Genomic DNA, 12,500 nt, shown 5'->3' on the forward strand with positions numbered 1-12,500 from the left:
TGTTATAGAGAGTCTGTTTGTATATATAGGTGTGCATGTTTATACAAAGACACACACAGACACACACACACACACACTCACTCACTCAGTCACACACACACACACACACTCACTCACTCAGTCACACACATATATATTGATTAGTTTATTCATAGCCAACTAATACATACACATTCACACAAAGAGAGAGAGAGAGAGAGAGAGAGAGAGAGAGAGAGAGAGAGAGAGAGAGAGAGAGAGAGAGAGAGAGAGAGAGAGAGAGAGAGAGAGAAAATAACACACACACACACACACACACACATATATATATATATATATATATATATATATATATATATATATATATATATATAGATAGATAGATAGATAGATAGATAGATAGATAGATAGATAGATAGATAGATAGATAGATAGATAGATATAAGGACACAAAAGAGATAGGTAATAGAGATTAGAGAAAAGAAAATGGTCTAAGGTAAAAGCAAATTAATAACAGCAGTGAAGGTCTCGACGTGTGAAGGACATGAACGAAGCAATCTCTCCTCTCCTGGGTATGTGAACCATTAATTTTCCTTTCTCCTTTATACACAGGGTCTCCCGAGGCTATTACAACACGAGAAAGAAATATGGAAGAGACGAGGTTGTGGTTAACGGGGAGGAATGGATTAAAAAGAAAGAAAGAAAGAAAAGAATAGGAATAATAAAATTAAAATAGCTTTTGCAATGATAGCTCGTGCGATAGAAATGTAGGGATATGATTATAATTTCTGTTGACAAAAAAATGATTTAGTGAGATTATGAAAGTACTTATGTGTGAAATATGATGGAAATTTTGTATCGCCAATTCTGATTCATATACCAAGGCTGTGTTAGGTGTTTGAAGTTGCATGTCAGGTGTTAGGTGTTAAACGTGCGAGGTGTTATAGGTCAAGTTCAGATTTTGAAGTTTGAAGTTTAGTTTCAAAATTTTAGGTTTTGAAGTTTATAATGATATTTTTTTTTTTTTTTTTTTTTTTGGCTATATGTGTTTGTTTTAGGTGTTTATGTTGTTTATTACTGAGAACTTCAAGTAAAATCGTGAAACATACCAAGCCTAAAATTGGTTGACTGAGTATATTAAAAGTAAACAATAGAGAGAGAAAAGTGAAAATTGCGAAAATAATAAAAAAAAATTAAGTCGTGAAATATCTATGGATCCGACAACGTAATTGAAATTGAATGACTGACGTTTTAATACGATAATGATAATCACCCTCGCTTATTTTTTAAATTATAATTGGATAGTTCACGCTGATATTATTGAATGTTAATCTGTGTCTGTTGAAATCATGTAAATGTAATTTGCGAAGTTGAGAGAAAGATATTATGAACGTTTTCTATAAAAAAAAATAATAACCATGATAACAATATTAATAATGATGATAATTATGTTGATATTAATGATAGTGATAATGATGGCGATAATAATGACAACATTGATGATGATTATTATTATTATTATTAATATTATTATTTTAATGGTAATAATGATATTAATGGTAATGATAATAATAATATTAATGATTATAATGATAAAAATACTAATGATACTACTGCTACTACCAATAATAATGATAATGATGATGATCAATAACGATAATGATAATATAATAATGGTGATGATAATGATAATATAATAATGGTGATAATAATGATAATGATAATATTGAATATGATAATAATAATATAGTAATATTAATTGCAATGATAATGATATAGTAAAATTAATGATAATACAAATACTAGTACAAATAATGATAACGATGGTGATAATAATAATTTTAATCATCATCATCATCATCATCATCATCATCATCATCATCATAATCATAATGTTAACAATAACTACAACAATAATGAATAAAAACATACTAAAAACTTTACAGGAAAAAAACAAACTGCATAATGATGATGTCAATGATAATAATGATGATGATGACAATGATGAGGATGAGCCAAAGCATTTGAACCCCCCCCCCCATATGGCCACCCGCACGGGATACCCCAAGACAGCAGGTTAAAACACCAAACCGCTTAGGATTATCTCATTCCTTTCTCATCCTGATACGACACCACTAAGGTCAACTGATTATTTGTTTGACCTTGGCTCACAGAGAAGCTCTTACCACACTCAAGTTCCTGTGGATAAAAGCCCGCGTGATAAACTGCAGTAATTACGCTGCGAACTGTAGCCATTTAGCCTAATAGATGATGGTTACATGTACGTAGGAAAGGTCATGGCTTTAATAACAATACTCTACTTAAAACCAACCAGATGACACGGCGTAATCTTCTTGCAAAAGAATGTACAGGTGACGATCGTTTGATGACAAGACATGTATATTCTGCAAGCTTTAAACACTGCATTCTGTGGCTGTGTTCATACTGCACATTTTTTTTTCCATTCGGATAAACAACTGCTCTTCTTGCTGTGTTTATCACTGATCGACCGTATATCCCTTTTTTTCGGTCTGTCTGAGTTCTGCCTTCCCAATTTTGGCCTTTCCCAGCGTGAGGCAAGAATCAGAGACAATTCTTGGTGTGAGACATCCTAGCTTGCTCTATCCTGGTGCAAGCTACCACGGGAGCGTTGGGATCAAACGCTCTGATTGGTCCGATAGTAATACTACTAATAATGATAACAATTATAATACAAATGTTCCTTATGGTGGTGATTATAGATAAGGTGTAATGATAATGACCATCATTATTGTGGCACTGACAATGTTAATGGTTAATACTGAGTGTAATCTCATGATTCCTTTCTCTCCCCAGGGGACCCGTCGCTATCGGCAAACGTGACGTCACATCTGTGTTGCAGCGACATCAGTGGAATGATGACGTCGACAGCGACGTCAACAATAGAATCGTTCATCCACACGCCCGTCCGCGTTGACCTGATTTGACCTTTCCTCCACATTGTTCTTTTTTATCTTGAATTTGAAAATGGGGTTACTTTTTAGTGCGGGGTTACTTTTTTGTGGTTTCTACGTTTTTGTTTATTGTTTTGCCTTGTTTTTTCAAGAAGGTACTCTATCATTCAAATCTAAGATGATAGCGCAGTGTAACTGCATATCCACGCTCACAAATGATGAAATACAATAATACGAACATATTATCTTGGCGTATTTTTGTAACTGTCGCACGGGTTATATTTCATAATTTTTGAAAAATGTATTCCCCTTTTTTCAACTATTTGTTAATGATCGCCACCAAAAAGTTTACGCGTTACCCAATTTTACCAGAAAATACTAAAAATATTCAATGTTATTACTTATAAACCAAGTATACTACTCACTTACATACATCATAGACTTCAACACATTTCCAGTTCTCTCCAGTGATGCACAGACAAGAAAATTACCACATAAGTATATTTCTAGGCAGCTATCTTCACTCAAATATCCTATAAAACGGTGGGGATAAAACTAAGGTAATGATTCACACTAGAAATAATGACAATCTTGTTGAGTAATGTCTATACAATAAGGAAATACGGAATAGCTTTTCAACTGTTTTGTATAGTAGTATAAGTATATAGCACTCTAATGTGACAATCTTCTGCAGGTTGACTATCTAAAACACACACACACACACACACACACACACACACACACACACACACACACACACACACACACACACACACACACACACACACACACAAAAAAAAAAAACAATCATTCTGCTCTTTAATTGTTTAAGATTTAGCATGTCTGGTCTAAGCACACCATTCTGTTATGTTAGAAGTTAATAAAATCTTTGAATATAGTTTTTTTTTATTTCCAAGTTCTAAAACCAACCAATCAAAACAAAAAACAAACAAACTGAAAGACGAAAAACATCAGCATAGAAAACTTATTCCTTAAATGAACAGGTCATAAGGAATCAATCTTACGTTCCATAGAGACTGATGACCCCTTAATTTTTCAAAAGAAAATTATAAATCCATTTATAGAACTTGAATAATTTGGTAGTTTTTGTCAAATTACAATGATTTTTTTTCCATATAACATAACACATGCTTATAAACCACACTTGAGATATGTATATGTAAATCTGCTCGTTGCATCTATGTCTGTTAATAAATATATTACCCTTTTCAGATTCAGTCACATCTATCACTTTAATTTTAATCAATGATTGTATAAATGAATTACCTAATTTTCTTTTTGTAAGTATTCATATATAATGCCTTATTTCACTACCTGTGGCACTGTATAAAATGTTACTGTTTAACTAGTATCTTCCCTAAAACAACCATGCATACGTTTTTAGAAAAAATATGTCACCTAGAAATATAATTAACGTGAAAATTAGTACGTTTTTAGTTATTCTCCCTTCCTTTATAGTAAATGTCAAAGGACTGTTCATAATATTACTGTGTATTCTTGTAAAGAAGTCTATATTACAAATACATACGTACATTTGTCCATAAATATATATTCTTCATTCCAGTTAGATAAAATATAGTGATAAAATCAAACAAAATAGATTTGTGGCAGCTGTATTTTATGCTTTAAAATATTTTATTTGGAATACTTCAAACAAAAAGAAAAAACAAAAACACACCAATTTTCTTTAAGTTCTTTGACATACATTCAATAAACAGACTTGTATATCAAAAAAAAGAAGTAATTAACTAAAAAATATTAATGATCCTTATCCTTTCCTTAACAAAGGAAAGTACATCTAACTAAATAAACATGGCCATCCTCCTGGGTCGGCCCAATTCTCAAAATCACTTCCCAAGCAGTTTTTTTCTACTTTGTTTACAATTAGCAGTTTGCCGATTGTCCCAATACAAAGTACATGATCCTTGTGAATAATTCCAAGACTTGGCATTAACTTGCACAGAGTACAAAAATTAGATATACAGTTTCCACTATGTATTCTCTTGCTGATATGAAGATACATATGTATTCTCTTGCTGATATGATATACATACATATGTATATATGCATATATATGTGTATATATATACATATATATTTATTGTTGTCGGCAGTAATTTCAAAATTGTAACCAACATATATATATATATATATATATATATATATATATATATATATATATATATATATATATATATATATATATATATATATATATATATATATATATATACACACACACACAGATACACATCTACATACATGCACAAGTTATTGCATTAGCTTTTCTTTGTATTTTTTTTTTTTCTTCTTTTTCTTCATTAGTATTTTCCGGAAAAAAAAAATCCAGTTAAAATTTTCGAAGATTATTATTCTAGCAGACTCTAGATATCATCTTTAAAACAAACAGTCACACAAAGCACTGTATGCCAAGGCTATTCTGTGCACTGTAACCTTTGCATATTTCTAGGTTTAAGAATGGAGGAATATGCATTGATAAGTTAATGGTAGCCAAACATACCACTGTTTTGTGTTTTCCCGAAAGAAGCAAGGATCCCTCAAGGTTAGCTAGGCTTCTCTGACTCCCATTTTTATTCTCTATTAGTAGTAGTGGTAGTATTCAGAATATCAAGAAACAAAAAATAATAACAATTATAAAAGACAATTCCTGTTAAAAAATTGCTAGCCAAACAGCAGAAAACAAAATTTCTCTGTGTCAGCTAGGTAATTTGGCATTTTCTGTTAAATTATGAAGAGTCTAACATTGATAAAATACACTTATTGATATTTATATTAAAATGAAGAGCCAAGCAATGAAAAAAAAGCCACGATAAAATCCCCACTGGAAATTCAGGATCCATTGTACTATTGTTCTGTACTTCAACATCACTTTATACTCTCTACACAATCCTACCTTCTAAACTTATAATACAAAAAGTCTTCATTGTATATCTTTAGGTTCTACACATGTGAAAAAAGGTTCCATATAAAACAAGTGTCTCTGAATCTGACAGGAATATTAGCCTTGCGTCCAGTGACTCATACTATCATGATTATGTAAGTCTCCATCTTGAGACAATCAAGACACGATCAACGATGAAATGAAACTGGCATTTTAAAATTGCTGAAGGTTTACTTTATTCTCTTGCCCCCTAAGAAACAGCAGTTCCAAAACAAGAAATAATAATAATGGTAAAAAAAACTATCCTTAAACTCCAATACTGTAGAAAGTACTTGAAATAAGAAAGAAGGAAAGATAAGAAAAATGAAAAAGAAAAAGAAAGAAAAAAATAGAGGCAAACAAAAGTATGAATATTACAAGACATCACTAGAGGGCCCTCAATATCTGCCTCTGCGGTCTCGACGGTCACGATCACGAGAGCGTGAGCGAGACCTCCTCCTGTGTTTCTCAGGGCCATGCTTGTCATGCCTGTCGCGAGACCTGGAGCGTGACCTGGACCGGTACCTATAACGGGACCTGGAGGAACGTGCCAACAAGTTCTTGAGGTGGTGCGAAATGGGCTTGACATGCCAGAAGTTGCAGAATCCACCCTTACCACATTGGCCCATTTCAAACTGGCGGCAACAGGCCTCACGGAAATCAGCCACAGGACACAAGTCACAGTAGATAGGTCGGAACATGTACCAGCGGTTGTTGAGGTCCTCTGCTGCCTTAACTGCATCTTCCTCCCGCCGGAACTTGATGTACACATTGCCTCTCAGGTGGTCACATTGATTATCGCACACGCACATCTCCTCAATTTCTCCATACTTGTCCTCACATTCGAAGAACACGTCCTCAAAGAAATACTCAAACTGTTCCTGGATCTCATGGTCACTCATGTTGGCCAAATGAGATCCATCAGCTGACTTGGCCGAGTTCTGCTGGCTCACATACATGTTCTGCATCACCACTGTTTGGCTGTAGGGAACAGGGGTAAGAAACTCCATCAGTTTTAATAAAAACATTGAACAATGTTTTCTTATAAAAACATGAATCTTTCAAAATTTATAGACCAAGCAAAACAAGCAAATGCTTTCAATATAAACAGGGAACTTGCAACAAAATAATTATATGCCACCATCACATAAAATAAGGGGGGTGGGGGGGAGACACAAAAGCAACAACACTGCTTGGACACCCACCTGTACTGTGGTTTGTTGTGTTTTCTGGAACATCTTTCACTATGACGGCAAGCTCCAGTCTTGATGTAAAATGAGCAGTTTACCTTATCCTTCTCTGTGCCATAGATGGAGGCCAAGTATTCAGCCCCTGACATAGACATGGTGCCTGCAATCTGAAAAGGAGGAGTGGGATTACATATCACATTGCATAAAACTTTTATGTATTTCACTTTACAGTATAGGTTACTGAGAGCAACACGAAGAGATAGAGGGAAATGGACAAAGCCATCTTATAGAGTGTAAGGAGTAGAATAAGAAGGAACAGTTTAAGCTGCAGCAGCCTCATATTTACTGGTAAAAGATAAAATGCCCACTGCATATCACTACTAAAAGACAAAGTCCACAACACCTGCACACAGACAGTTTTTAATGTCCGTTTTTTATAAGTTGACACTTAATGCTAATAAACTGGGTGTACAGGGGGGCTTGCTTTCCAGTCTGAGGAATAAATAAAAGATAGGAAAGGTTAGGTTGGTTGTTTGGGTTTGCATGATACCCTGGTTATGGGACTTAGTCTATGGATTGTGCACTGCTCTCAGTAACAATTACACATTTTACACAAGATAAAATAACAATCACAAAGAGTAAATTCCAACTTCCTAAATTGTTCCTCAAAATAGCTGATGGAAGCTGTGATTAACTCTAAACCACCCAAGTCCTCTTTGCCACCAGATGTATGCAGTGTCCACTGCACACATCTAACATATTTCTTTGGCAAGTTTCCTTCAGCCACACCCAAATATCAAATGCACACCATTCAAAATGGGAATTTTAAATTTTATGTAAACCCACTTGATGCTTGCTGTGGTCAGTGATGGCTAGCCTATAACCAACTTTGGTTAATCTTTATGTCATGGATGCACTAACCTAATCTTTATGGCATGGATACACTAACCTAAGGCAAAGTCAAGATAATATTCTTATAGAGGACAAAAAGTAGCATTCATCAGTACAGAAACAATTTGTAGTCAAGAATGTAGGTTGCAAAAAATGTTTAACAGACTAAATCCTAGGCACTTACCCTGACTAGGGCCATCCCTAAATTGCTTCAGAATGAAAAACTAACTTCTTCAGTAATCCTGCACAAAGCTCCTTTGAACTTGTAGGTCATGACAGCAAAACCAATCATTGTCCCTATCTTGGAAGTGAATTGTACCTTAAACCTATTTTTCTATTTCACTTTTCATCACAATGCACAAAAAAAGTATTTATCATGTCTTAATTCTTGATATTTGAGTGTTGTCTGTCATTATGTACTGACATTGTTTTCTTTATCAGAAAATACTTGTTGCATCAGTACATTGCACATGCACAACTATCTACTGGCAAATTTGACTGAAGTGAAGTTTGTTAATAGTAATCCACTAATTGTTTGTGTAGTAACCACATCCCTCTGAGACTAGGCTAAGTCCCTACTACTCCAATCAACAACCTTAGGGGCACTCCTGGAAATTCACAAGCATGGCTGTATGACCCAAAGATCTTAATAATCCATGGGCCTCGCCCCACCTAATCACTACTGACTTCAGTCTCTGCATGGGATTTGCCAAGATACATTTTCTTCATTACTGACATTATTTCTCCTCCTCCTCTCTTCTTAATGCTGCCATTCTATAAATATATACCATACATTCTTACACAAAATTCTGGTGAAAATGAACTCTTGATGAAATTGTTCCAATCTCAGGGGAAATACTAAATACTGTGATGTAAAATAAATGTTTCATCTATCCATTGGATTTCAAAAATTCCTAGCCTTCCTAGCCAAAGAAGGCCTCCACCCTTCAAAATACGTAAGACCCAACTAACATCTATGAAATGGTTAAGGGTCAGGAGACAGAGCCCTTGGCAAGTGAGATACAGAAACCAGACTGAGTTCAGCAGTACAGCCCCCTGATAGGGATAAACCACCAATGGGTAAGGGTTCAGAGGCAAAGCCACTGGAGAGGGAAATATGACCTTTAGGTGGAGGTCAGGTATGAAGCCCCTCAGTTAGAAAAGGTTTTTGGTTCATAGAACAGAAAATCTATACCATATGGTCGTTTTTTTCCGTTAAAACGTGTATTTTGATCCTCAATTTTGGCTAACTCATCAATATCCTTAATTGCTAAACTACTCAAATACAGTCGATACTTAACACACACACACATTTCTGGCTACACCGGTGAGCTGCCTCATTCTTCTCAGTGACAATGACCGATGTGTGTCATTTGTGTTACGGTGGTGTGCTTGACTTTTTTCTTTTTTTTTTTTTTTCAATTTAATGGATAAACTGAAGAGATCATAAAGTTTTTACAGATTTATGGAATCATCCTAAATGAAAGAAAGTGTGAAAAGTGCAGCGCAATTTTCTGAACTGTTTCAGCTCTATCTTGCCATGCATACTGAGGTGAAGAGAATGTCTCTCGGGAAGTGTTGGGGGGTGGAGCCCCCCATCAACCCTCCCCTTGGGCGTGGCTAGTCACCACAACTTGGACAGTTGAGTAAATTTTGCGTTGGTTACCCTGTGCACTTGCACTTTCGCATATTCAAATATGGCAGCATAATTGGACACACATTTCTGAAAAGTATTATTTCTTCGATTTTAGAAAATGTAAATTTTGGCTCACATTTCTGAAAAGTCACATTTCTTTGATCGTAAATAGGAAGTTTGGCTTGCATTTCCTAAGAGTCACATTTCATTGCATTCATAATTAACTTTTGTCATTTACTGACGCTGAAATCAGGCTGAACCCACTCTTTATCCCCCCCTCCCCCCAATCCCTGATTCCCCACGTCCCCCAAGATTGTTGGGTGGAGTTTTCCGTGACTGAACCTTGGTCTGAGTTTTTACTTTTTACATTGCCTTTGTGAGCAATTTTGCACTAAGAATGGGAAAATCTAATGACACTAATAAGGAGAGGGGGAAAAATTACCCTCACTGATATATATAATAATACATGAAATAATATAAAGCCAAGACTACTTCCTTGATGATCAGGAAGTGTCAGAGACCCTGAAAAATACAGCAATCAGGTGCGGTCAGGGAGCAAAGCCCCCATATTAGGCAGGATTTTGGTTCATGAGCCAATGCTTGTGGATTGCCTTAAGTGCCCCCTAGGTTGTTGGCTGGAGTAACATTCAGAATTAGTCTGAGGGATGCAGTCATTTTATAAATAGCTACCATTTCTTTCACTAATTCTTGAACTGGTCATTAGTAATGGAAAACAACAGATTCACACACATTAGACCATGAATAATTAGATGGCGGCATCTAACCATGATAAGATGATACCATGATTAATAATAAAAAGGTTTAGTTTAGATTTGATTAGATTAGGTTAGGTTAAGTTTGGAGAGGCTAGGTTATGTTCGTACTTATTACTCGTGAGGACGTTTATAGATACAGGTGTGCCATAAGTCTAACCATGAGAAATTGTATATGGCTTCCATAAAAGTAATCTCGGCTAAATAATAAGAAAGAGACTACTGGTACAGCAGAAAGGCTCAAAATTGGTGTCCAGCGCAAGATGGCAGCATCCTGACACAAGATAATGATACTATGTTCAGTTCAGTTCAGTTGTTAGATTACGTTCGTACTTATTAGCTAGTAATGATGTTAATATGTGCATATGCATACATGTGTTATATACCTAACTGTTAGAAATTGGATATGGTTGCTATACACTTATGTTGCATTTGGAACTCCTCGTCCTGCTCGTTCAGACCAGTTGGACAAGATGTCTTGACCGTTCAGAACCTCTACTTTCTCATTGTAGACTAGTTGTCCATCTCCTCTACCTCACCATCCTGTGAAGGTGGGTGAGCAGGAGGAGATGACATCACAATAGCTTTTATGTAAACATTAACAGTTCAGGCAACCAGAAAGTACTGATGGGTAATTTTATGGCCCTTTATTGGTGTTATCAAAAGATATTTTTGTGTTTGTCAGTTGCAGGTAAGTAAAATATGCATCAAAGGAGTTACAAAACCTATGCAGCATGTAAAATAAAGACATCGTATGATAAATGAGTGAATGTTTACATTTGAGCCAGTTGCATTCTGTGCAGCGAGGGTCTTCGAGGTTCTGAACGCGGCCTTGCTGTCCTGCTGGTCCTAGACAAGTTGTCTGAACGAGCAAGACGAGGAGCTCTGAATTTAACTCCAATAGATACACACAAAATAGATTATATGGTTAGATAATTGCTTAAAGCTTGATGTTTTTCATTTAAAAAATCAACTTTATTTGCACTTCGGCAGTGAAATGTCATAAATGCTTAGCGTTTTGATCAATGGGTTGAATGTAGCTACCTGATTGCTGTAATAACCTAGCAAATTATAATAATAATGATGCCCATGCATTCCGCGACTATATGCTACATCCTGCTTATAAATTCGATTTCACAATATATCCTCAACAAATTTCGATTAGAGAGGAAACCAAAACAGCACAAATCTAGAAGAATAAAAGAAAACTCAGAATCTGATCAAATTATAATTCAAACAAGAAATGTGGGAACAAGATACCGGGGACTTTCAAGGGAACCTCTTTTTCCCTCTAAATACCAATCTTCCATTTCTCTCACCACTATATCTTACTTTAGATTACTCTCCCATTAGTGCAAATCTAGGTAATTACCTCTTAGAGTCTCTAAGAGACGGCAAACGGGAGAAAATATCTCAGCCTCAATACAAGCGTCCCTTTTCTCGCCGATTGTAAAGCCAAGTACAAACACATTGACTTTTTTTTTATTATTCCCATATATTTGGACATTTGGAGTATTCATTGTTATTTTTGTTATTTTTCATATTCTAAAAGGGGCCTTTTGATGTTGAATTTGGATTTCGAATTATATTAAGACATGTCGATATTATATAAATTTTTTGTTTGCACTTTTCAGAGAGAATGAGTATAAAAAACGTTTTCGATTTGTTACCTTAAAATGTAATATGTGGTTAAATTAGATACTTTCTTTAATATATTTACTAATGAAGTTATCAAAATCACGTAAACGTTTAGATAAAAAGTGTAACTCTTACAAACCTTTGAAATGCTGGCAGATAGAATTAAGATAAAAATTACTACAATTGATCTAGTAATAATGATATTATAATAAAACAGTGGAATTCGTAGATAATGGAATGATATAAGAACAAATTACGATTAATTACTGAAAACCGAAGTTTGTAAGATCTAACAAAATGAAATGTGCGAACTCGAGGAAAGATAATAAATAGTGCCCATAAGCAAGAAATAACAATAAAAATCCAAGAATTTTCTTTTAAAGTTAACAAATATCACAATTAGAATAAGCAAAACCACGAATAAGGAAAAAGCCAACATGTTAACATTTACAAAATTGTAAACAAAACACAACAACGTGACTCGACGGAGAGAAAATC

The 12,500-nt window shown here is 34.9% G+C and overlaps 2 protein-coding genes and 1 long non-coding RNA gene across 3 annotated transcripts in view; 2 read left to right on the plus strand and 1 right to left on the minus strand.

Annotated features, from left to right (window-relative positions):
- LOC138864749 (uncharacterized) overlaps positions 1 to 3,988 on the plus strand; it is an 8,982-nt gene extending 4,994 nt beyond the window's left edge. Inside the window, exon 2 of the long non-coding RNA XR_011399248.1 lies at positions 2,815 to 3,988. This is a non-coding gene — a long non-coding RNA (uncharacterized lncRNA). The remainder of the gene's footprint in view (positions 1 to 2,814) is intronic.
- A 544-nt stretch (positions 3,989 to 4,532) lies between these two features.
- Positions 4,533 to 11,836, minus strand: LOC113812898 (splicing factor U2af 38 kDa subunit). The gene is made up of 3 exons (XM_027364820.2): positions 11,737 to 11,836; positions 7,080 to 7,231; positions 4,533 to 6,855 (listed from the first exon to the last, which is right to left on the minus strand). The coding sequence occupies exons 2-3, from the start codon at positions 7,217 to 7,219 to the stop codon at positions 6,273 to 6,275; spliced, it is 723 nt and encodes a 240-aa protein (XP_027220621.1). The 5' UTR covers positions 7,220 to 7,231; positions 11,737 to 11,836; the 3' UTR covers positions 4,533 to 6,272.
- A 611-nt stretch (positions 11,837 to 12,447) lies between these two features.
- LOC113812899 (nucleolar protein 12) overlaps positions 12,448 to 12,500 on the plus strand; it is a 9,023-nt gene continuing 8,970 nt past the window's right edge. Inside the window, exon 1 of the mRNA XM_027364822.2 lies at positions 12,448 to 12,500. This exon is cut by the window's right edge and continues 162 nt beyond it. The gene's annotated coding sequence lies outside the window, so the exon portion shown is untranslated.

This window comes from Penaeus vannamei, chromosome 2, assembly GCF_042767895.1.
Source record: "Penaeus vannamei isolate JL-2024 chromosome 2, ASM4276789v1, whole genome shotgun sequence".
NCBI classification, from domain to species: Eukaryota; Metazoa; Arthropoda; class Malacostraca; order Decapoda; family Penaeidae; genus Penaeus; species Penaeus vannamei.